Here is a 27,363-nt window from a genome sequence, read left to right on the forward strand (position 1 = left end):
CTCTTTTGGAAAATTTTGTAACACTGAACTTTACAGATTTATGGAATACTCCAAAAACCCACTAGCCATACATTTAACCAAATTCAGAATTGTATGGGAACATTTCAGAAATGAAGCCATCACAAGGCACATTAACTCATGCCTACATTCAAGAACGAATTGATATATTAAGGCCAATCAACCTAATACATATCTCTATAGGATGTGGGTAGAAAACCATAGTATCCAATAAAAATATATAGAAAAAAATATGCAAAGTCACTGGGAGTCTACACAATTAGTGTCCAGGAATTCAGATAGCATAATAAATCATAGCATTCAAGTTAAAGCACAGCATTTAAGTTTAACTTTGGTAGGACAAATTTTGAGCAGATGCGGCAGTGTGTAAGGAGGATAGACTGAGATAAGTGTGGAGACACTCGAGGAGCAGTGGAACAGGTTTAAAAACGTTTTACATGTAATGCAAGACAGGTACACAACCTAAGTTAGCAATTAGTAGGAAGTTTATAAAAACTTAATAAAGACTTAAAAAAGAAGCTGCAAAGTAAAAATGGGATAAATATTGCTCAGAACTAATAGGCTGAAATTAAACAACTCCCCAGGACCAAATAATATTTGCCCTTGATCCTTAAGGGGTTAGCAATTACATATGTAAACCCTTGACGCACATTTTTAGGATGTTACTGTGCAGTGGGGAAATTCCAAAGGCCTGGAGAGTGACAAATATGATCCCATTTTATAAAAAGGGAGACTTGGCAGATCCAAGCAACTATAGGCCAGTAAGCTTAACATGCATCATATGAAAATTAATGGAAGGAATTATTAAGGATAAGATTGTGCAGCACATGGCAAATATAAAAGTTTTTCTGAACAGTCAGCGTGGGTTCAGAAGATGGAGGTCATGTTTTTCTAAACATCTGGAATTCTATGAGGAAGCAACAAAAGCATGTGATCAAAGTGTAGCACGTGATATTATTTATCTTGACTTTCAGAACGCATTTAATAAGGTATCACATGAGAGGTTGGCCATCAAAGTAAAAGAAGTGGGAGTCCAGGGTGACGTTTGTAGATGGGTGCAGAATTGGTTCAGACACAGAAAGCAGAAGGTAATGGTGTGAGGAGCCCTATTAGAATTGGCTGATGTCAAGAGTGGTGTTCCACAGGGGTTAGTATAAGGGCTGCTGCTATTTGTAATATATATATATATATATACAGAGAGAGAGAGAGAGAGAGAGAGAGAGAGAGAGATTGAGAGATTTGCATAGGAATTTAAGTAACAAGCTGGTTAAGTTGGCAGATGATACAACGATAGGTGGATTGGTAGATTATCTACAATCCATTAAATCATTACAGAAGGACCTGGACAGCAGGCTTGGGCGTATTTGTGGCAGATGAAATTTGATTTCAGTAAATGTAAGGTATTACATGTACGAAGTAAAAAAAATAGGTCTGAATACACAATGGGAGGTTTGAAAATTGAGAGTACACCTTTTGTGAGAAGAATTTAGGAGTCATAGTGGACTCCGTGCTATCAAATACCAGATAGTGTTCCGAAGCCATTAAGAAGGCTAAGAGAATGTTAGGTTATACTGCACGATGTGTAGAGTGCAAGTCCAAGAAAGTTATGCTCAAGCTTTATAATGCACTGATGGGGCCTCATCTGGAGTACTGCGAGAAGTTTTGGTCTCCAAGCTGCAAAAAGGATAAAGCAGAACTAGAAAACGTCCAGAGAAAAGCAACTGGGATGATTCCAGTGCTACAGGGTGAGAATTATGATGAACAGCCTTTTCAGTTTTAGCAAGAGAATATTAAGAGGTGACATGATGGAAGTGTTTAAAATTATGAATGGAATTAGTACAGTGGATTGTTTTTTAAAATGAGTTCACCAAGAACACAGGGACACAGTTGGAAGCTTCTTAAGGGCAAATTTCTCATAAACTTTAGGAAGTTTCTCTTTCACACAGAAACTTAGACAAATGGTTGCCAAGTAGTGTGGTAGACAGTAACACTTTAGAGACTTTCAAAACTTGACAATGTTTTTTTAGAAGAATTAAGAGGATATGATGGCTGAATGGCCTGTTCTAATCTAGATTGAACTAATGTTCTAATATTTTATTCTTAAACTAGGGTTGTAACATGCCTGGGCCTATCATGGCCCATTGCATGTATGGTGAGAAGTAGCCCTACTCTATCATTGGTCCTACTCACATATTTTACAAACACAGACTCACAAAGAAGCCAATCTGGAAAAACAAATTTGCTTAACCTGCACTTCTTTGGGGATGTTGAAGGAAAATCCATCATGAAACAAGAAGAAAGTACAAACCCCACACAATTACAGTTCGGGGCACTGAGTTGATAAGACAGTAGTACATCCCACTGTGCCATCATATCTTTTAAGGATGTTATACAAAATTATACAGTAATTTTGGCTTAAGTAACAAACTTCCATAATTCAATCTTATAAACAGAGTTAGTGGCCTGAAAGAAGCATTCAGTTACCTCAGTTAATGAAAGGCTAGACTAAGTGTAATAATAGATGGACAAAGACCCTCCCCTTTTGTAATAATAAATAATACTACAAAACAGTGCTCTTTATAAAATTCACAACAACAAACAACAAAAGAGCTCCTTTGACAGCAATAATTTTATTAAATATTGAAAAAAAATTGCAAACCAGTACAAAATAAAAATGAGGACCTTTACATTATCAAAATAAATGTGCTAAGAAGAGCTGCTAAATTTCTAAATTTGTCTGACCTGTTTGAAAACACTTGGATTTCCTTGGGGGTTATTTCTCTTACCAGCTTATGAAACTATATGAAGCCACATTAGTGCCAGTGATCTAGAACCAGCGCTACCAATTAGCAAATAAAGAGCAGGATAAGAACATAAAGAAGACATGAAAAAGCTTGACACTCATAGGGTTTGAAGAGATCATTAGAATGCTTGACCATTTTTTTTGTTGTGTCTGCTGCTGAAATGCTCACTTTTGCCCCTGGGCTTCAGATTCTTCATCGTCATCTTCATACATTTCCCCTTCTTCTTCAGCTGTGGCATCCTGGTACTGTTGGTATTCTGATACCAGATCATTCATATTGCTCTCCGCTTCAGTGAACTCCATCTCATCCATGCCTTCTCCAGTGTACCAATGAAGGAAAGCCTTGCGTCTGAACATGGCAGTAAACTGCTCTGAGATACGCTTGAATAACTCTTGAATAGCCGTGCTATTGCCAATGAAAGTAGAGGACATCTTAAGACCACGGGGTGGGATATCACAAACTGCCACTTTAACATTATTTGGGATCCATTCAACAAAATAACTGCTGTTCTTACTCTGAATGGCTAGCATCTGTTCATCTACTTCCTTCATTGACATGCGGCCTCTGAAAACAGTGGCCACTGTTAAGTAACGGCCGTGTCGGGGATCACAGGCTGCCATCATGTTCTTGGCATCAAACATCTGCTGAGTGAGCTCTGGAACAGTAAGGGCACGATACTGCTGGCTTCCTCGGGCGGTCAGTGGAGCAAAGCCAGGCATGAAGAAATGAAGGCGAGGGAATGGCACCATATTGACAGCAAGTTTTCGGAGATCAGCATTCAGTTGTCCAGGAAACCTAAGGGAAGTTGTTACCCCACTCATTGTTGCTGATACAAGGTGGTTCAAGTCTCCATATGTGGGTGTTGCCAGTTTAAGGGTTCTAAAGCAGATGTCATACAGAGCTTCATTGTCTATGCAGTAGGTCTCATCGGTGTTCTCCACAAGCTGATGGATAGACAGGGTGGCATTGTATGGCTCAACCACTGTATCAGACACCTTGGGTGAAGGCACTACACTGAAAGTGTTCATAATTCTGTCAGGATACTCTTCACGCACTTTACTAATCAAAAGAGTACCCATTCCTGAGCCAGTGCCCCCTCCCAAAGAGTGAGTCAGTTGGAATCCTTGCAGACAGTCACAGTTCTCACACTCTTTCCTCACCACATCCAAGACAGAGTCCACAAGCTCGGCACCCTCTGTGTAGTGGCCTTTGGCCCAGTTGTTACCAGCTCCACTTTGGCCTGTTAATCATAAACAAATATAAATCTATTAAAATGCATGACAATATTAAATTTTATATCAATTTAAAGTTGAAGGGCATCTCCTCTTACATTTACAGTAATACCTCTGTTAACAAGTCCTAGGAGAATGAAGCTCCTTTATAATGAAGTCATCATAAAATGTGCTATGACATTTGCACTTGTTCAGATTCTAGCCCGCTAGAGTACTGGGGTAGTGGTAGCTTCCTTACACAGAAAAGTCATCTTGTTAATAATGTGTGCACTGTAGAATGTAAAGTTGTCATATTCAAGTGCTTATATTGATTTTTTTTAAAAAGTAATGTCACAAAAATCAAAGCAATATCTTTTGAAATTAAAATGTATATTATAAAGAAGGTTCAAGCTAGATAAAAAGAAATGCCACACAGCAGAATCACTGAGATAAGCTGCTGCAATTCATTGAAAAGGAGTCATGAATAGAGAGTATTTCCTTGAAAGTCAGAGATGCTTCTCTCCTGAGACAAGGCAGATGAGAGCATGTGGAGTTAGCTATAGAAAATCTTTATGGCGGTAGGGCAGCCAAAAAAGGAGACAGCAGATGGCATGAGCTGAGCCCCACAACACCAGTCCAAAACTCATAAAACATGACCAACACATACCCATATTTCTCTAAGTTAAATCTATCACTGATAATTAAATTTCTGATTACAAACTAAAACCCTGAACTGAAGTGTCACTGTACTTGTGTGTGTATACAAATGTTTCTACTTTTACCATACACCATACCCTGCTATCCCCCTTCAAAGATGGTGGCTGCAACCATTTTTAGCATTTGGAAGCATTTGCAAGATGTCAAATATCATCTGAACCAATAAAGATATTTAAATAATTCAAAAATGTTTTTCTCAGCAAAAACTATGAAACCGATCACATTCTATTCTTTTAAGCCTGTTAGAAATTGATGACCAAATATTGTTTTTCACTAACTTTGAGATTTTTTTAAGCAACACACAAAGTTCTTATTTATATTGTAAAGACTCTGTTAGATGAAAAGCATAAAAAATTTAAATCCAGATAATGGTTCCCCCTTCATGGATTCCCATTCCTGAAAAATCAAATTTACCTAATTTTTGAGGTCCCATATCTCTAGTGGAGTAATGGAGCTCATGGAAGATGGCGTCTCACTTTAGAAAAGCAGACCCGTGTGTTGGGACTTCTAGATATACTCGCGTTCAAAAAAACTGAATCGATTGAAAAGCCAAGTAGGCTAAGAAGGCAATTGGTAGGCCTCTTTTCTGTTTCACCACTATCTGATTCTTTTTGTTCAGTTTTTTGGACCTTAACAGTAAATGAAGTGGCTTGGTTGCCACCCTAACATTTCTTTAAAACTCCATTGCCTCCTCTTTCTTTTATAATGTGTATATATATATATATATATATATATATATATATATATATATATATATATATATATATATATATATATATATATATATATATATATACACTGCTTACAAAAATTAAAGGAACACTTTAAAGAAACACATTAGATACATCAGATCTCAATATGAAGTTGGATATCTATACAAATAACGACAGGGCAATGTCTTAGGAACAAAAGGATGCCAAGTCTTTTAATGGAAATAAAAGTTTTCTGCCTACAGAGGGCTCAATTGTGTAGACACCCTAAAATCAGAGTGAAATGAAGATGTGGCAGGCTAGTCCATTTTTCAAAAACTTAATTTCTGCTACTCAAAATGCTTTTCAGTATCTTGTGTGGCCCCACGAGCTTGTATGCATGCTTGACAACGTCGGGCATGCTCCTAATGAGACGACGGATGGTGTCTTGTGGCATTTCCTCCCAGATCTGTATGAGGGCATCCCTGAGCTGTTGTACAGTCTGAGGAGCAACCTGGCGGCGCCTAATGGACCGAAACATAATGTCCCACAGATGTTCTATTGGGTTTAAGTCAGGGGATCGTGAAGGCCATTCAATTGTTTCAATTCCTTCATCCTCCAGGTACTGCCTGCATACTCTTGCCACATGAGGCCGGGCATTGTCGTGCATTGAGGAAACCAGGACCTACTGCACCAGCGTAGGGTCTGACAATGGGTCCAAGGATTTCATCCTGATACCTAATGGCAGTCAAGATGCCGTTGTCTAGCCTGTAGAGGTCTGTGAGTCGCTCCATGGATATGCCTCCAAGATCATCACTGACCCACCACCAAACCAGTCATGCTAAACGATGTTACAGGCAGCATAATATTCTCCACGGCTTCTCCTGACCCTTTCACGTCTTTCACATATACTCAGGGTGAACCTGCTCTCATCTGTGAAAAGCACAGGACGCCAGTGGTGGACCTGCCAATTCTGGTATTCTATGGCAAATACCAATTGAGCTCCCCGGTGCTGTGCAGTGAGCACAGGGCGCAGTAGACATTTGGGCCCTCAGGCAACCCTCATGAAGTCTGTTTCTGATTGTTTGGTCAGAGACATTCACACCAGTGGCCTGCTGGAGGTCATTTTGTAGGGCTCTGGCAGTGCTCATCCTGTTCCTCCTTGCCCAAAGGAGCAGATACTGGTCCTGCTGATGGGTTATGGACCTTCTATGGCCCTCTCCAGCTCTCCTAGAGTAACTGCTTGTCTCCTAGAATCTCCTCCATGCCCTTGAGACTGTGCAGGGAGACACAGCAAACCTTCTGGCAATGACACATTTTGATGTGCCATCCTGGAGAAGTTGGACTACTTGTGCAACCTCTGTAGGGTCCAGGTATCACCTCGTGCTACCAGTAGTGACACTGACTGTAGCCAAATGCAAAACTAGTGAAGAAACAGTCAGAAAAGATGAGGAGGGAAAAATGTCAGTGGCCTCCACCTGTTAAACCATTCCTGTTTTGGGGGTCATCTCATTGTTGCCCCTCTAGTGCATCTGTTGTTAATTTCATTAACACCACAGCAGCTGAAACTGATTAACAACCCCCTCTGCTACTTAACTGACCAGATCAATAGCCCAGAAGTTTCATTGACTTGATGCTATACTCGGATTAAAAAGTGTTCTTTTAATTCTTTTGAGCAGTATATATATATATACTTACATTCAAAAGTTTGGAATCAGCAACACATTTTATTATTTTTGATAGAAATTAATACTTTTTGTGTGTTGAAATGTTGCAAATGGCTATTACTTTTTTAATTGACAGTTTTATAATTTATTATTCACTTATGTAAGTAGTAATCACTTAATATGCTCAATTGGATCTCAAAGGATTTGACATATTAGAAAGCTTAAGATGTTTAGGTTGAAAGTAGCACAGCCAATGAAAAATGAATGAGAAAAGAATATGTAGAGACTTTAAAGCATTTGATGCATTTAATTATTAAAGGGTTTCACATAACACAGTTCAAGTATAGGGTCAGCTTTTACTCAGAATGAAAGACATTTTTAGAAATTCTCATAGGACACATTGACCCAAATGGATTTTGAAAAGAATGAAGAACAAAAAGATGATACATAAAAATTGTCTTTACCAAAGATGAAGTTATCAGGTCTGAAGAGGTGTCCGAAAGCTCCTGAGCGAACACTGTCCATGGTTCCAGGTTCAAGATCCACGAGGATAGCTCTAGGCACATATTTGTGTGCTGTAAAGAGATATACATGTAGATATTTATTTTTAACACCAAAAATCTGTTCTTTGTTAGAAATACAACTGTAATTTTTACTGGTTAAATTAACTATCATCAGATCATTTCTTGTAAAAGGTAAATCTTTTTTTTTTTTACTTTCAAAAAATGTGTGTTCCTTGCTTTAGGGTATGTGTGGGTATCACAAACAAAACCGTCATGACTGACTATTTCCACTGCTAAAAAAAGATTAGAGTCATACATACTTTATAGCTGCTCATTTAAATATCCCTTACCAGCTACTGTATGCATTTTGATATTGCTGAATTAAAAATAGTTACTTACTATACTGCATGGTAACTAATTTGTGTTTCTATTAACAACAAAATATTTATACTGATGTTCATCAGCAAAATTTAAGCAGGGAAAGGGATGAACAGGGCTGGTGTAGTGGGTAAGGAGTCCCCCACTAACTTGGTGTTTGACCATAAGCAACTCTTCCATGACTGTGCACTGCATTTGACATTACACTTTATGTAACAGATAACATGGACCATATATGATACTACAGAAAATAAAATTACTCAAATAAAGGTAGAATCTTTAGACATTTTATTTCTTTTTTCACTAAATGGCTCAAGATGGTTTAAATAAGGGGAACCTTCAGTGAGTTTTATCAAAAAGTCTTCAAAATCTACATAAATAAAATGATACAATAAAAAATTAAAAGAGAATAAAGAAGGTATGCACAAAAACACCCAACATACATGATGCTTCATTATAATAGACACTGATTCTCTCCAACTGGAGGTCTGAGTCACCCACGTAGTTTCCGCTGGGGTCAATTCCATGTTCATCACTGATCACCTCCCAGAACTGTAATGACAAGAATTTCAACCAATTCACTTCCTTACAGGTAAAACACAACTTTATTGACAGGATAGAGAGATTATCTTTCTAAAAATGTAATGGGGGCATAAAAAAAATGTACTGCGGCTAATAAATTGAATTTTCTTGCATTTTTGTTACCTTTAAAAATGACAAAGACTATAGAGTGAATGCTTTAAAAGCAGGTATTTCAAAGTAAACACCTACAAAGTGAAGTGTATGCTGGAGTCTTTAGTAGCAAATCTTATGCTTTAATGTTGATTCATTGATGCATTTGATTCATTGATGTTGATTCATTTTTAGAATCCACTTACCCAGTACAGGGAAACAGAGGGCTCCCTTGTGAAGATAGAAACCACTAGTGGTAAGGATGGTAGTTCACTGTGGATTTCATGTAGAACCCACTTTTAGAATTTTTCATCCACCCATTTTCATACCTGCTTAATCAAATCTAATGGTGGTGCTGCTTCAGATGGTTGAGGGGGTGCTGAAGCTTATCCAAACAGCACTGCACACAAGTCAAAAATAAACAATGGACAGCCCCACACATTGGTATAGAAAAGTCCTTTTTGTTAACCTAATCTGCACGTCTTAACCACACTACCCATAGAGAAACTCAAATGTACACCCCATACGTACACAGCAAACAGGCAAGAATTAAAAAAAAGTTGTAAGGCAGCTTTACTAACTTAAGAATGCCGTGATACTGCTCTTTAATCTTGTCAATCAACTCAATTTAATGTCTTTGGACAGCAGGAAAACATGTCCACTTCATAGAGATCATATACAAGGAGGGTACACGGGCTTCTGTACCACATATAAAAATGAACCGATAAGTTACAATGAAAATAATTGATCACTTTATTTACAGCATAGTGAGAAAGTACTAAATTTCACCAAACACACTTTCTGCAATATTAAACTGCATCTTAACACTTCTGAATAGCTAAAGCCCCGCTTGTCAATCAGTAACACTAGACTGCTGTGTTCTTTCAATCTGACTGCCTTTTACACGTCCACCACTAGATGCATGGAAAAAGAAATCCATATAGTAGAATACTGCCTGAATGTATCAATGATATACATACAGTCTATTAGGATGTTTTGTTTGCATTTTTGCATTTTTGTGGCATCCTGTATATGTCTAAGAAACAATGTGGCATTGGTAATGTTTGTGAAAGCTGGCATTAAAAACCACTGCATTTTATTAGTACATGATTAGCAAGCTCTAATCCAACAAATCTCATACTATAAATGTTTGCACTGCTGCAGAGATTCCTACACCAAATGCTTTGTCAACATTCAGTCAAGCATTAGGGTTTCAATGTTAAAGTGAAGAAAAAATTTAATATGAAATGTGAGTTTTATAAACATTGCCATGTTAATATTAAATACTTCAGTTTACGACCATCTCTCCAGCTATAGCTGTTTGCAGCATTTGAAGCCTCATTTAAACTGAATTTAAAATTCACAAACAAGCAAGATATCTCAGCTGAAACCAGGGCCGGCTCTACCATATAGGCAAACTAGGCAATTGGTTAGGGTGGCAAAGTTTTTTGGGGGGTGGCATTTAGTTAACTGTAATCAGGGTAGATCTGCCATAAGGGTGTTTTGGGTATGTGCCCAGGGGCTCGTGATGTCAACCCCTACACCCCCTAGTAGATAAAAGTAGTAGACCAAAACTACCAATGGCACCCATTCACTGAATCTTTTCGTGTTCGCATGGTGAAATCACCCTTTTGGACCTGTCCCCACTGATTTTCCATCTGACATCCATGCACAACTTGTGCAAAAACTCAAAGCGATCTACAACTATGTGTATAGCAATTGCTTTCAAGAGCTCTGTGGTTTGGGTGCAACATTTCCACTTTTACTTAGAACAGCAAAGCAAGAACTGGTCCTGGCTGAAAGTCCTCACATGCTCCTCCTGATGCTTTGTTTGCTCCTACCCTCATTGACATTTCTGGCAATAGGGATATAATTTTTGATTTGATTTGATAGTGCTTTCAGCTAAATAAGAATGAAAATAAATAGCATTATACTTCAGAATCAATCCTTACTATATTGCAAAACATAAAAAAATCACAATATTATCATACTGGGATAATGCCATATTGTAAGATCCCTGTCTACTCCCACCCCTTCCTGCCACTGAGAATTAGTCTTGCCAAGTGAATTCACACTTTGTCTCGCTCCTAAACAAAGGCCCTTTTATGTGCTGGTCCTGCCTGGCAGTAACAGAGTAGGATTTGTTGAACACACCAGTTCACAAAGGCTGCATGCTCCTGTTCCAGAAAGGGAATTTAATTCTAAAACTGGGTGATCCAATTCACATATTTCCAATTTTAAATGAAAATAAGGCCAATGCTAAGAATTATCATTGCATGTGCTTCCAATACTATTCTCTTCCTAAATCTCTTTTGGATTTGTCCCCTTTTTAAAATAAAAATGACTGGTGCTGATTTTATAAGGATTAGTTTTGAGATTATCACAATAATTGCTCCTATATCATTATTTTTAATTTAATATTGCTTTGTGGCAAATAACATTAAGATAGTACTTGTTGATATTAAAGTACAGAAAATAAAATGTACTTTATTTCAGTGCTTGGCATAACAGGTTATTTATCTGTTAGTGAGCAGCTATCTCCATTATTAAAACCACAAAACCCAGTTCATGGTTACAGGGAAAATTAAAGTTACATTTAAATGCATAAATTGTTTTCTAAAATAATTATAAAAATCTTAGTGTATGGCTCCATGTAACATTAAATTTTATTCCTAATTAATTCAAATCAACTTATTAATATAAAGGCAACAGCCCTTTAAAGCTCAACATGCTATATGCTATCTAAAGGAGAATGCAGATGGACAGGCATTCCAACCCCAAGATACAAGTGGTACCTTTCCTGGCTGGGAAGCCGTCATAGTTTAAGTACAGTGGGGGACTGCCTCCTGGGACCTTGTGTTCCCCAAGTACCCTGGGAGGGCAACATCCCTCTGGTATGGCTCCCATTTGGACTTCCCCAGAGCTGCATGGGAGTTGTAGTTATGAAAAGCAGCTCTGTTGGGGTCCTTGGATGCATGCTACTAGTTTCTAACGGGGGTTAAATTTACCCTAGGGAATAAATTTTGCCTACTCAGGGGGTAAATTTACTTAAAAAGCTGAAGTTGTGAAGATCTTGATTAGTTTACAAAGATGGCATGGGACTTGCTCTTTCAACAACGGTTCCAAGAATATCCAAAATCATAGGTGAAAAGCAAGAACAAGCATCTGTAACACAGGTTACAGCTGGTCCAAAATGCTGACGCTCGCTTTCTGGTTTGGGCAAGAAAGTATAACTCTGTTTCTCCTATTTTAGCTTCTTTACACTGGCTGCCTGTCAGTTTTCGAATTGATTTTAAAATCTTGCTGATAGTTTTTAAATGTTTACATGGGCTTGCTCCTGCCTATTTATCTGAATTGTGTGTTTTACACCAGCCATCCAGAGTGCTTAGATCTTCTGGTCAGTTGTCTCTTGTTGTCCCTCGTACCAAGTGTAAAACTAAGGGGGACAGGGCCTTTGCAGCTGCTGCTCCTTGCCTGTGGAACTCTTTACCTCATTACATAAAGGAGTCGTATACAATTGAACTGTTCAAAACAAGAGACTCATTTCTATTTCACTTGCTTTCCGTGACCTTCAGTAATACTGATGGTTTCCTCTTTGTGATTATATAACATTATTTCTATTTATTATGTATCTTATTTTATGTTCATATATTTTATTTCTAGTTATGTTTTATTGGTTTTGTTTTTCTTTTATTCTATTACTGTTAAGCACTTTGTGTTAAATGTGCTATATAAATAAACTGACATTGACATTGACAAGCATCTCACTGATTAATGTGTTCTTATTGACACAGTGTGTTTCATTTTGGTATACCGGTATATGCTCATCATTAATTTTTAAATAAGTGAAACAGCACTATTATGTGCTATTATTATTGTTATTGTTATTTGAACTTAAAATAAAAATGTTAAAGCAGTATCTTAAAAATTCCCCTTTGTCGATTGCTTTATTATGGCAGAAGATTTACTTTTGAAACATTACCACAGAGCTAGAGGGAGCTAATGGGGTCAGAAGTTCCACCTGACCCGGAAGCACTTCCTGGTTATAGTGCTGATATGCTGAAAGTACTCCCGGATCCAGGTTAAAAAGGAGCACTTTACCTTCCCCAGGGCAGTCAGAGTTGGGTGTGGGGTTGGGCAAAGCTCATCTGGGAGAATTAGAGGAGAAAGAGGAAGAAGAGGAATACAAAGACAACATAGAATTAACAAGGAAGGAAAATTGCTGTGAAGTGCCCGTGAATATGTATTTTGTGAAAATGAAAATACTTTATTTGAACTCGGGACTGGTATAGTTGTGACTGAGGAATGGGACTCTGTGTCGCAGTCCAGAGCAATTATGATCTAAGATATAAAATAAAACAAAATAAAGGATAAGCAAAAATATAGAACATATTAATGTTTTAATGAGAAATCTGTTTTTAATTAAACTACATTCTTAAGCAAAAAATGCAGTATCTGCTTTCAGTTTTTCATCAGACAGTTGGACAAGTCCTGCACATACCAGAGTGGCTACACATGGATTTCCAGGAATTGGTATGCCTTATATGCGTATGATCCATGCTGAGCAGGAGCAACAGGAATGGGTACCAGAACGACAGTGAGATAGTTGTGTCCAGACTGGTACATGCAATATTCTTCCCAGACATTAAAGGGTAATTAAATCATCCATTCTGAAACACTGTGAATCACAAAAAGCAAACAAATCACAGCCCAAACAACTCTCCAACACCAATTCCACCTAAACTAATTGCTTAGTATACTGTCTATCTATCCATCCATTACCAAATCCACTTAATCCAGCTCATTGTTGTAGGGTGCTTAGCCTATCCCAGTGGAATTGGGCACAAGGCAGGAACCACATGTATAAGCACTTATTGTAGTATTTACACATTTGTATATGTGTATTTATGAGTTATTTTGGGTTTAATTCTGCCATTTGTTTAGTGTTTTGAGCTAATTTTTATTACTGTCCTTATTTTTGTTATTAGCACAACAAATCTCATGGATCATGTGACTGTTATCAGTCATTCCTCTCTTGTATCGGTTGAAATTATGTGCATTTTATGTTTTATTGTTTTTTGTTAATTTAAAATGATTACTTCTCACATCTATATTCTTTTTTTATTTACAGTAATATGTGATGTAATAACAGTGTACTGTATCTTCAAAAGGGAGTTCTGTTCCATGTTCTTTGTGGGTAGAGCACCAAGAAGTGGGACCACCCTGATGTCACCACTTCTTTGGCTATATAAGTAAGTTAAGAAGGCCTACAAGTGGGAATCATTTGTTTTTGATGGAGTTATAGTAAGTAATCTGCTTTTTCTGATTTTCATTTGCTCTGTTTAAAGGATTTTGATTTTTCACTAATATACTGGCACTTTTTTTTGCTTAGTACTGACTTTTATGCTTCTTTTTGGCTCTTTTGAGCTTTTCTTTATATTTTGATATAACTACGTTATAAGCATTCTTCATTTGCCCAGTTAATATAAGCCTAGCATGTAGGGTTATCCTTCCACTTGTGGGGATTTGTGCTGTATTCCCTGACATTTGAATTGTTTAATTCACTTGAGGTCCTAAATCTAAATAAGATGTTTCATTACAGAATCACAAGTGAATGAGAATTGTTCAACTCACTATGATTTGTTTACAAATGAAATGATCGAGAGTCATTAGACTGGTTCTCGAGTAGTGACTTGTTCATGAATCAAATGAGTGAGAATCGTTAGACTGATTCTCGGGTAGTGATTTGTTCGCGTATCAAATGAGTGAGAAATGGTGCATTAATTCTGAGGTAGTGATTCATTCATGAATCAAATGAATCGAGACTCATGATTTAGGCAGTTCTTGCACATGCGCTTTAAACATTTATCATAAAGTGAAACACACTGACGACATCACACAGGATGGACACGCATGCAATTTAACTCTCTCATTTAGCTCCACTGAAACAATTTATTCATGTTCACTAATGAGTTCATATGATTCACTAAAAAGAGTTGTTTAAAAAGAATAAATTGTTCATGAACCTCTCATTACTATTGTTAAATAAGAATTATCATTGGTAATTATTACAACTTTTTTGAGTTACTGACTATGACTAATAAGCCCCTAAAGCCCCTTATTATAACGAGACAGATGCAAAAATTATAGCACTGGACTGTAGTTAGTTCAACTTAAAGCTTGTCTTTCCCTCTCTCTTTCTCTCTGTAAGCAAAGAAATGACTTTCAAATAAATGGCATTAACATTAACAATGGCTAGTGGGATAATTCACAAACAAAGCAGGTCTGTTTGAAGAAAATCAAAGTCATACTTATTAAAATGAATAGTGAACACCTAGCAGAAAATGCTGCACAAGAGGCAAGCCTCCCTGGCTGTTTGTGCAGCTTCCTTGTGTTTAATCAACTAATGGATATCTAATTGCTGAACCTGCTTAACCTAATTATATCTTGACATCACCCTCAGCTCTGCATGGTCCTGAAGATCATCACATACTGTACAAACTTCTACAGTGGGTTATTTCAGAGCCACTTATTAAGCTAAAACACATTTTTCAGATATGGGATAAACAACAGTACCCAGAAAAAAGCTCACACAGATACTGGGAAAAAATGGTTTACCTCTGCACAGACTGAGGCTGGGCTGAGCTTTGAACCCACTTCCATGTACCTGTAAGTTAGCTGCCTTAATAAGTGACCACTCTCTTCTGTTTTGAATTAAAAAACTAACAGTATCATAGTTAATTATTAAATCTTGCATCCTTAAACTACGATATTCCCATTTTCATCTATTCAGTGTCCCTTTCAATATATTGTCTTCTATGGCTTTACTGTTACTTGCCTTTTTAACTCCATTTCTTTGTATATTTACTGCTTTATTTTAATAATTTTGTTCAATAGGATTAATGACTTTGTTTCATTATTTGAGGAAGTGATAAAATCAGACTTTATTTACGCTTTGCAAACTTATATAGCTCATTAAAGAAATTATTTGACTACATTTAAACTGCATTATTCAATGATTAAGTCATTTCAATTTAATTAATTTCATCCAGGTCCACTTGATAGTAAATACTATTTGATAAAAAATTCTATTTTTCAGCATGCCTAATTCAGTTTAGTATCAGTAATTAGATCATGGTAAGAGTTAACCCCCTAAAAGCAAGGCCATATTAAGACTCCCACAGGCCCCTGGGTGTCTTAGCTCTCTGATCATACTTTTAACATTGCATCATGCAGACAATGGGTCATTAATGCAGTGCAGCATTTCTCACTCTTGATTTTGGTGCATGGATACTCCATGTTCATTGAGCCAGTTGAGACATTGTTACAAAGGCCCCTTGTAGTCACAGGCCCCTGGATGTGCACCCAGAATGCCCTTCCAGTCTGTGTGGTATAGTAGGCAGGATGTTGGCCTTTAAAATACAAGATTTATAGTCCTGGTCCTTCTGACTGTCATGATTTCTGCCACTTTCATAATGGGATGCACACCTCAAACAACAAAAGCCAGACCTGCCTTATGTATTAATATGCGTTTACATTTTATTGTTATTTTTGTTGCTTCTGAATTATTATTTTTTATATTTATATGTATTTTGTGTGATATTTGCAATAATGGAAAATTTATTTAAATGATGTGATATACCCTGTGTATGGCTGGAGCACCAGGAGATGCCACCCTCACGTCACCACTACTGAGCCCCCTCTCTGGGTTTTTAACCAGACCAGAAAAGGCTCAAGAGTAAAAGAACAATATTTTTGAAGGAGTTGTGAGTATTGCAACTTTTTTTGGGTTTTCTGGTTTTCTTGATTCATTTTGTTTCTGTCTCTGTTTTTTATTTCTGGAATGTGAATCTGGATCTTTTTGCTTAGGAGTACCTTTTAGGCACCTGTTTTTTTGTTTTGCCTATTTGTACTGCTTTGAGTGTTTTGCTTGTATTTTTCTATTGTGTTCTAATAAATACTTCATTTATAAAGATTCTTTAGTTGTCATTTTGTACACAAGTTGTGAGTTTATGGTCACACTTCTGCTTGTGGGGCTTTTGCTATATTTTGTGGCATTCCTATTATTTTGCCAGCACAACTTGTTTGGGGTCTGCTAGGGTAGCTAAATTTGGGGTGAGTCTCCTTGGGCAGGCTGGTTAGGTTATGTCCATGCCTTTATAGTATTTTCAGAGGCCTCACACTTACTTTGATATGTTTAATCAGAATCCTGTCCAGTTTACTAGACCTTAACTCAAATGTCAGGGATTAAGCCTGCACAGGCCCAAAACTGGAGCAAAGGATTTTAAAATTCAAAGTTCTCAAAAGAAGAGGAAGAGCATTGGAAACTTCTGTTTCAGGACAAACAGTATTATGTTTGTTTATTCTTAAAGAATTTAATGAAAAATTCCAAAGTAAAGTAATGTAGGGAAAAAGGAGCAAAAAAGGACTTGTCTTTTAAGCAAACCAATCTAACAAATCATAAACCAAAAAGAGTACCTTGAAAGAATGCAGGGGTCAAAAGGCAAAAAAAAAATAAAAATAAAAATAAATCAAGAATTACAATAAAGAAATAAGGCAATCAAAAAACAAAGCAAACTCAATGCTGCCATGTCAGCTTCAGCTTCCCGGTTTATACTGCTGGGAGCAGTTGCCCAACATATCATCAAGTGGCCATGCCTCCTTAGGGTCTACATAAAAGAACAGGGCAGAAAACAAAGGATACTAATGCATATAATATTAGCATCAAATTAAAATGCTAAATGATTTATAAACAACACAGTATTAAATAAATCACATATAAAATGAACACAACCTAAACCAAAATTAACAGCATAGCATACAAAATAATATTTGAAAACCAACACTGAATAAACAAAAAACATACTTGCACCAGGGATGTAACATAGCAGTAACTTAGTGGCTCTGAGTGAGATACTTTGTCTGCCAGAACTCTAATTTTAATAAATATGTGGAAACATCTGTAAGCTACCGAAGATGAAGATGACTGTCAACTGTCAGGACAACAATGGGGTTCCATTCTTAACTTGTCTTGTTCCTTTCTTCTTTTTTGCTATTTTATGTTTGTATTTAAAGTAACTTTTAACATTTTATTTTTTTTCTTTTCCTTAATTACTTTATAATAGTTTTCTCCATATGTTATATTTGTTGTTTCATATTTGAATCACCTGATTGGGAGCTCAAAGGACATTAACCCTTAATCATGCAGTCTGCCTTATTTAAAGCCTCTTTGAATCCGAGTTTAATGGCTGGGGCATTAACTTCTGTTTTCATTGTCTTTAGCTGTCCACAGATTCAGTTTGTCTTACTAGCAGTGTGTGTGAAAGTTATAATTAGTTATATCTTAGTTTTCTCTATTTAATACACTTTAAGGTTTTTGAGGAGTTTGGATTTTGCTTCTCATGATGGGCTATCTGGTCTCTTTTGTAAGAATTTTAAGCAGAATTTGTTAAAGATTTATTGCTTAGTTTAAGGTCTTGGATTTTGTGTTTTGGGGGTCTTCCCCCTAAGTTTGAAACAGTATTTTGACCTTTAGAATTTTCTGAAGTTGCTTTAACTTTGGATTTCAACCCTTTGTGCAATTAGTTTTTATTGCTAACCCTATCACTGACCCAGGCAAGAATTCAGATTTGACGCAGCAACAGCTACAGTACAACACCATGAATGGCAAAACCCATTAGTCTAAAGTTGGAAAAAGTCTACGCTATAATTGGCTGTTGGTTGTTGTTCTTTAATACTGCATTCCCTTCATCAAGATTGATCTGCCTGTGTCACAATTAGCATTAATAAACTAAAGGGTTATTTACGTGTTCCATGTTCTTAAAAAACACATTATATATAAAGCATTGTAGTAATATTTCTCATGATATATATAAAAAGGTGTACACAAAGTGGTACATATCTCACAATACAGTGTAATCCTGTAACATTACAGGTCATCACTCACAAGCTCTGTTGCCAAACAGGTCATAGTTGTTCTGGAACTGGCATGTTCTTCTTGTGCCCATGTCAGTTTTCTTTGGGTATCACAGTCTTCTCCCTTAATTGTCTTGCATAATTGTACCTTGTGATGGAGTGGTATCCCACCCCCCTTTCCCTTCTGCTTTGCTGTTAGTAATTCTGTAATGGAAAGACGGCTTTAACAAGTGTGGGTGCCCAGGAAGATGGACAGGCATCCTTGCCGAGATAATGGAAGGTTTCATACCTATCCAGGAGGCCATAATGGAAGGACTGGGAGAATGGACTTGCCAGGAGCAGGTCATTCCCACACACAGCAGGTGGCAGTGTTCCTCGGGGCTAAACCCAATTAGGACACCCACCATATTTAATGGGAAATGGAGTGCGGAAATGCAACCCTGTTGGTGTCTTTGGGGTCAGCCAGAAGGTACTATTGTGGGGGACTGCCTTGATTTCCACACAACCCGGAAGAGCTCCAGATGACTGGGACAAGAGACAGGAAGAAATACCTAAGTCAGGCTTAAAAGAAAGCCTGCTGCTTCCTTTGAATAGAGTCAGAGTTCTATTTGAATTGAAAGTGTTTCTGCGGCATTATTGTGTCTGTCTGGCACCCCCTTGTGATTAGACAAGTTAACACTTCAGTTAACAGGTCTGTATGTGGCTTTGTACTAGGAGCAATGTGTCTTATGAGAGTACAAACTGTGTATTAACATACATGGGCAAAGTTATCCATCATTAAATTGCCAATAACAAACCTCTGTACATTAAAGTAGACTCAGTAGACACTGATAATGTCTGTTCAACAGAATAACAACAAAACTAAATAGTGGTAGTGGTGACCAGTTGACTTTTCTTTTAAAAAAAAAGCATATGCAAGTAAAAGGGTAAAGTTTAAATGAAGATAATGGCACACTTTCATCCATCATGCTATGTCTCCTTTCCAACTGTAAAGATCGGGTAACCATTAGAAATGTTTTATAGACATCAAGTCAGATAACAAATTACAACCCTCATTCTAAAAAGGAAGAAAATAAATAATATGGCAGAATTTACCTCAAAAAGCAAAAAAAAGAACAAAATTAAAATGATTCTATATGGCCACAAATTAACAGAATATTGCAAAGAAATTACTGTACAGCACATTTTTCACTGTAATCATTATTTTATATTGTTTAGTAGTGTTTTGTCTGAAATACTGAGGCCTTCATGTCTTAACAAGGTAAGAGCTTAGCAATGTGTCAACCTGCTTATCCACAAGAAACAAAGACAGCACATCACCAGCCCAGTCTATGTACTGATCAGCATGTCGCAAGCAGTAAAGAAAATGACGTGAAACTGTATGAAAAATAAGACAAAATGAATAAACTGAGTGTTTCTAAGGCGCCTTGCTCCTAAGTGGCACAGTCCTGATGATTAGTGTTGAACACTTCACTTTTCATTGTAATTTGCAATTATTAATATATTGTGGGCTTTTATTGTCATTTTTTCTTGAGGTGGTACAGCGCTGCCTTACAGCTCCATGCTCTGAGGTTCAAATTCCTAGCCCAGTCACGCGCTATACATGATTTGCATGTTTTCCCATCATCTGCATGTTTTCTTCTTTGGGTACAGAAATTTAACTCCTACCTTCAAAAACATATGCATGTTCGTTCATTTGATGACTACAAACTGAGAGAAATAAGAAATGTAATGATTTAGAAGTGCATCAGAAGTATTTAGAAGGTAGAAGTACATAATAAATAATAACAGTTGTAAAATATTTGAAATATTAAAAGGTATGCTTCAGTTTAAATATTTCAAGTCCAAATATTCTTGATTATATTAGATGTTTGTCATTTTTCACCCTCTGATAGAGGATCATCGAGAACTAGATCCCTAGTAAAGGATCAGAAATCAATAACAACATCAAATTAATAATCACTGAGCTTGAAATAGTCTAAAATTTTTTAACCTTCTGGCAGTGGCTCTTATGGGGTAAGGACCACGGGTAAAGAATCATTTAACAAAAAAAAAGATCAAATTCATGATCAGCAACCATAAAATAGCATAAATCAATACTCCCCATTTTTTGAAAATTTTGTAAAAAGAAAGTAAATTTGACCCTTGTATCTCATTACAGATTGAACTGCTGGGGTCGTTTGATATGGCATATATAACTTTAAGTCCTTCTGATCATTTTTGTAGAAGACACTTATTGGTTTACTCTTTATCATAAGGGTGTAATTTCCTGTATACAATATGGTCCAAAAGGCCAAAAATTGAGGGGTTTTCAGGTCAAGGGGGGCAAAAGGAGGTGTAACCCTAAAAAGCTCGAGATCCTGTATAACTTAACATCAAGACAAGTCAAATGGTATATCATACTTGGGGGTTTTCTCATACCGGTGAGTCAGGAAAAACAAGTGGTTTCAAATTATTCATAAGTAATTTAAAGGAAGTTCAAAATTCTTGCTTCTGCTATGCTTTGTGTACGTGTGTGTGTGTGTGTGTGTGTAAAGGCCTCAAGACTTTGTAATCTTCTTTTCAGACTTTATGTTCAGAAAATATAAAATCCATTTTAACCTGGCAAGGACTGATAAGCTACAACATCACTTTCAGCCATGAGCTGAGCAGTCCTGTGTCTGAGTAGTAGGTAAACTACTATTGTCATATGTACGGAGTACAGTAAAATTCTTATTTGCAAGTATGACCAAAATGCAATACGTCATCATTGGTGGAACCCCAAAACACTCAATATCTTGTATAACCAAGCATCAAGAGGAGTCAAATAGAATATAATATGTTGTGGTTTTCTTGTACTGGTGAGTCGGGGAGGCACGGGACAATAAAACTGAAGTGTTCATAAGTAGTTCCTCTGAACACAATACCTCTGTCATCTGAACTAAATTCTGATTTTAATAAGACTCACATATTGTCAATGTCTACTCCAAATCACCACCTTTCTAGTAATATTTTCAAGTACAGTATATAGTATGTGACACTACTACTACCACCACCTAAGCTCAAAACGTAAACATGTTAAAAAGAATGTTACAACTAAGGCTAAATTAAATGAGCATATGATAGTTGTCTATGAGTCTACTCAGATCATATGCAAGAAAAACATCAGAATGCAGCATAGAATGCAAGTGTGACCACTTTCTACAGTCCAAAGTTTTGACATAGTCTTCATAAAGCTTAAGATACCAGCTACATTATATAATTCGGCCAAGTTGTAGAACTAACAGTATATTCTGGACCAACTTATTTCAAGCAGTAGTGGGAGTCACGTAGTAATCTGCACTAGATGGGATAACAGTCCATCATGGGGTAACTCAAAACACCCACACACACTCATTGAAAGCCATTTTGAGGTGGCCTAACATGCACTTCTTTGAGAAGTAGAATATAAACAGAGAGAACATTCAAACGTCCAGACCAAAAAGTGAACTCAAGTGCCTGAAGCTACAAACAATAAACGTTGTTCACCATGATGTCCAATCAAATACATGTGTGAAACCTAATTACACATTACCATTACAACAGCATTAACACAGAAGGATCAAAAGGAAGAAAACCAAAACTAATCAAGACACTTGTGTTAATTTAAACCTGCCAACCAAGGTAAGATGCTTGTCATCGGGACAACAGAGAAAACTCATGTGGGCTTGGGCAAACGGCGCACAAAAGAGGAGGCAAGCTGGAGTACAACCCTGATCTGTAGAGATAAGAGGCAGAAGCGCTAACTGATAGGCCACAATGCCATCCATCTGGAAATATAATGCTGCAGGTTAATGAAATGAGTAGCATGGTGGTTGCCCCAGAGCTTCCGAAGACTGGGTCTGAATCCTGGCCTAGATGTTGTCTTTGTTGATTTTGCACAATTTTGTTATTTCTGTGCAGACTTTTACTCTGTAAGCTGCACGAGTCAATGTGGTTGTGCATGAGGGTGATTGCTGCCTTGTCCATTGTTAATCCCTGAGTTTGTTCGTGATGCTGCTGCCTTGTGAGTACAGTAGATACAAGAAATAGATGGATGTGGGTGTTACTCTCCTTGTTCAGTTCAGCTAAACTACATGTTTCACCAAGGCAGAGAACAAAATAAAAATAAAAGTATACAAGTTCCTACTGCAAAACAGGTGTCTTAAGCATTTTAAGCATATTTATAGCAGGAATCAAGCTTAAATTACAGTGAGGCAGTGAAGATGTGCTACCCCCATATAATTATAACCAGTCATTTTCACTTATCCAATTAAAGTGGGTTGTCATTTAAGAGCAAAATGAAAAATTGAAAAGGGAATAAGACGAGGCCCTGCCTGCCTATCCCTGGGCTCAGCTGTGGTCCCTTTGCTCTCGCCTCGCTCTCATTGGCTGCTGACTGAACGCAGCTGCCTCTTCACCACTCCCTCCTTCCCCCACCTCCATGTCCTTTTTCTGCATGTAACCCCTGAATGCTAATGGCTTGCTTTTTTTTTTTTTGCTTCCTCCCCTGCACATATGCCTGCCAGACATCGACATTCCTAATTAGCTGCTTTCTCCTAAATCCCGTCTTTTAACTGGAGCAGGTGCCATCTCTTTAAAGCTAGTGATTTGCAGTGGGGGATGGGCAGGCTCCATGCAAAACCCATCAGCTTTACAGAGGGTGTTGTTCATTTAAAATGCCAATTTCTAGCTGAGATTTATTGTTAAAGGAAAATAAAGGCCTTCAATCATTTTTTTTTTTCTTTTCCACAGAGAGAAGAAATCAGGTGGTAAATTACTGATAGGACAGATGCATTATATTACAAATACTTTTAAGGACTGTCAGACAGAATGACTTCATTGCATTACTGAGTCCGTGGGGAGAATAAGGTCATTTCAGGTGCTTGCTTATCGTTTTACAGCTGCTCTGCTTTTATCCACTGTTTTTTAAAATAATAATAATGTCACAGCACTCTGCATAGACGGATGGATATACAAGAATGTACTGTACATCGAATGAGCTATGAGACTAAACACAAGTCAATATCTTAGTACTGGAAAGAAATTAATCTGAGACATTCTGTTTTTATTTGAAATGTTACTATACCAGACCAGCTGGTGGACCTCTTTTGAAAACTAATTTGTGCACACTTCCAATGTCACTAAGCAGAATGTTTACATATTGATGACAGGTCTAAAATGGAGTCCATTCTTTAAGTCAAAAGATGAAACACGTGTGCATACATCATAAACTAACACAACTTTCATATATCCGATTAATTGAATTTAAGGTCATAGGTGGCTTCAGCAAATTTGGGCGGCATTAAGCACAAGGCAGGAACCAACCCGAGAAATGTTGCAAGTCCATCATAGAACCACCAATTCATACTGATATGGCTAATTAATGATATTACAAATATATATATATACACACACATAAACATATATACATAATATATATAAATATATATATATAAAATAAAGTCTGTAGTTTTAATAATTAATATTTGAAAATGCTGTTGTCATTCTATTATCTACTAAGTGCACATAACTACCCACAGAGAGTCATACAAGTCTGAGTGATCATTTAACCCAACCTGTAACTCTTTTAAGATGTGGGAAGCAAACCAGAGGATCCAAAAATAAAAACCAATGGAGACATGGGGAAAAACTCCCCACAGGCACTGACCCAGGCAAGAATTCAGATTTGACGCAGCAACAGCTACAGTACAACACCATGAATGGCAAAACCCATTAGTCTAAAGTTGGAAAAAGTCTACGCTATAATTGGCTGTTGGTTGTTGTTCTTTAATACTGCATTCCCTTCATCAAGATTGATCTGCCTGTGTCACAATGATTGAACAAAGGAAACAAAGCAACAAATACACAGTATGGCTAAAAACAGACTTCTTTTTCCTGCAGATGAACATGCAGCTTATAAAGAATGGTGTGCTCCATCACCACCACCCAGGAGACATTATGATCTACTTAGGGATGGCTCATTGTTCTCAGTCATTTTTTTGAAACAGCTGTTTTATTTTTTGATCAAAGGTTCTAACTTAGGAACATCCATACTTTTGTGGTAATAGACATCAACACAGTTTTTGCAATGTTTGGTTTATATTGCTTTTTAGGATTGATGGCTCTAGTCTAAATTTAATAAAAATTTCATAACAAATAAAAGAATGCTTTAGAATTTGCAACTACGTCACATATTCTTTGGGATCATTCTGTCACACAGTAATGTAATAAAATCACACTTCTAGCACACTATTTTTAGTATACAGTAGAGATATTTTAGACTGGCATCTTCCTATTATCCATTAATGTAATGCAATACTGGCTTACTATTTTTAAAATATAAATTTGAGGAAATATAGTTTTAGTGTTGACAGTTCATCTGGCACTGCACATTATTTGCTTGTTGTTTCTTCACTATAAGTGACAGGAAGATGGGACAAGATTGTCAAATAATCTGCCTCTGGCATGCTGATACATTTGGCTTTCTGACAGACTGCAGGAAGAAGAGATTAGGACGTGCCAGGCAGCAATGGAAAGGAAATGTCTTTTAACCACGTCCATAAATGAAATGTTTAAAAATGAGCTTATTAACCCTTTGTGAATTTTCATTGTAATCCTGTAAAGTGAAAATAAAACTGTGTGCAAAAGTGCATATGGCTCACCAAACAGGATTATTCCGGATTCTTCAGTTTACCTCTCACACTCCCAGATGTCCGTGAAACTAAAATTACATCTTTACATTTAGTTTGGGGGTGTGCCTGAGTGGGCCCTGTGATGGACTGTCACCCTGCCTTTTATCCCATAGACTCTGAACTGGATTAGTATTTGGAAATAGTATGGTATGTTATATTTAAGGCTATTGAGGCTATCCCGTAAAATGAAAAAAAGCAATCGGGCCCAAAATGCTTAATTAGTGTCTAAAATTGGTATAGATGTGCCCATGAAAGTCCAGGGTTTAAATCTGCACCCGATTTTGCGTGAATAAAGTAATGTATGGAATATATTAAATCTAAACACACAGCGTAACTTGCAACACCTCCCGTCCTTGTGAAGGAGCTTTATCTGACACAGGGTGTACAAATCATTCTGTATGACTTGGCACCCCAAATGTCATATGCCGTGAGTGACCTCAAATTAAGAATATCGTGCATTTTGACTCTCATGCTGCAGAATCGATGCTCCACTTCTTTGAATTCTACGCTTGGAGGGTGTGGCAGTTTGAAAGCCACCACTGCAGCAGTGGGGTGTTTGGTTTAAATTCATATCATTGCGTTTTTTGATCATCTGACGTACTGAACAAATGAGTTGCATTCGCCTATTGTGATAATGATAGCATTTGTTCACAATTCACGTTAACGTTTTGCTCTATGCGACACTGTGAATAAGGCCAACGCCGTTATTCTGCTACCAATAAATGAATTCATAAAGCACCGTGGTGTGGTCTGATCATTTCAGTCAAGGGGACTTCGCATTGTAGGCAGCGAAGACCTGTAAAGACAGTTAGTTACATTTGTTGCAGTCACGCCCAGTCAATGTTACAAGTTTTTTTTTTTGTTTTTTTTTCATCTTTTTTAAAATTCAAAATATATATGCTACTTTCATGCATTTTACAAAGGTGTGAAACTACACGAGATTATGCCAAAATCAATAAATTGCACAATGAATTCGCAGCAATAATCAACGCGCAATAATCCTTTTTTTTCGATATTACCTTGGCTCCAATCTGATTGCCACATTGGCCAGCCTGAATGTGAACAATCTCTCTCATTCTTCCCCCTGTTGTGTGACTGAGTCCTGCAAGAACGCGGAGAGTGGGGTGCGGCGCTCTGATCCAAGCAGGCAGGAGAAGGCTGTCCAGCTGCCGTCTCGGGGTTTTTATATTGCTCCTTATGCAGCACTGCCTCACAAAAGAGAGATGCTAATTTTCAACCAGCCGCTGACGTCATTTCCCCGGGAGAGAGACTGGGCGCTGCCCAATGAGAAATGATAGAGAACAAAAAAAAAAAAAAGAACGAAACGCCGCAGCATCCCTGCGGCTGAGCGCCGCGTCGGACCAGCCAGAGAGCAGCATCAGCACCGAAACACCGACAAGATGCAGACATCAAATGATAACATCGCAAATGCAAACATGTCGTGCTCTAAGACGAAGCAACATATAGGCTTTTTATTACTGTAAAGCCTGCTGACTCCGAGCCGTTAAAGTCAGCCGATCAATTCTAACTAATTTACACTGGAATGGCGTTGAGGATCCAGACGGGTGTGTTGCAGCACTAGCGGATCGCAAACTCATTTCATTTACTTTTTCTGGTCACAATGCTCCGTCTACACCCCTGCGCATCATCATACCAGCGGTAGTGACTTTTATACTGCTAACGCAGTACGCGTCTGTACTCTTTATTATTAAACACATGGTATTATCTAACAATAAATAAATAAATATTGCATACCATACTATTCTAAACAATGATAAATAGGAAGGAGGGGAGTGACCTGTCTCTTGTTCAGGGGAGGCTGATTCAGCAGAAATCAGTTGACACCTGATCCGGCATCTACAGCATTTTTACAAATTATTTGCCATCAGATGGTGAATGTTTTCCACTTATCACAGAAATATTATTTTGTGTCTTTGAAATAAAAGAGTTGTCATCTCAAGTCGATTTGAGAGTACTCATGTGGGATTTTGAGCTATAGAGCACTGTCATGTCTCTGGTGGACAGAACAAAAGAGGCTGTTAGTGTTCTTAGTTTGGCTGGGGAGGGGTGAGAGTGTCTTTAAGTCAGACAATCATC

General features: G+C 37.4%; 1 protein-coding gene across 1 annotated transcript; it reads right to left on the bottom strand.

The window, feature by feature from the left end:
* Window positions 1–2,628: 2,628 nt before the first annotated feature.
* On the bottom strand, window positions 2,629–26,527 carry LOC120535509 (tubulin beta-3 chain). The gene is made up of 4 exons (XM_039763406.1): window positions 26,286–26,527; window positions 8,431–8,539; window positions 7,571–7,681; window positions 2,629–4,062 (listed from the first exon to the last, which is right to left on the bottom strand). The coding sequence occupies exons 1-4, from the start codon at window positions 26,340–26,342 to the stop codon at window positions 2,987–2,989; spliced, it is 1,353 nt and encodes a 450-aa protein (XP_039619340.1). The 5' UTR covers window positions 26,343–26,527; the 3' UTR covers window positions 2,629–2,986.
* Window positions 26,528–27,363: the final 836 nt, after the last annotated feature.

Source organism: Polypterus senegalus, chromosome 9, assembly GCF_016835505.1.
Source record: "Polypterus senegalus isolate Bchr_013 chromosome 9, ASM1683550v1, whole genome shotgun sequence".
Classification (NCBI taxonomy): Eukaryota; Metazoa; Chordata; class Cladistia; order Polypteriformes; family Polypteridae; genus Polypterus; species Polypterus senegalus.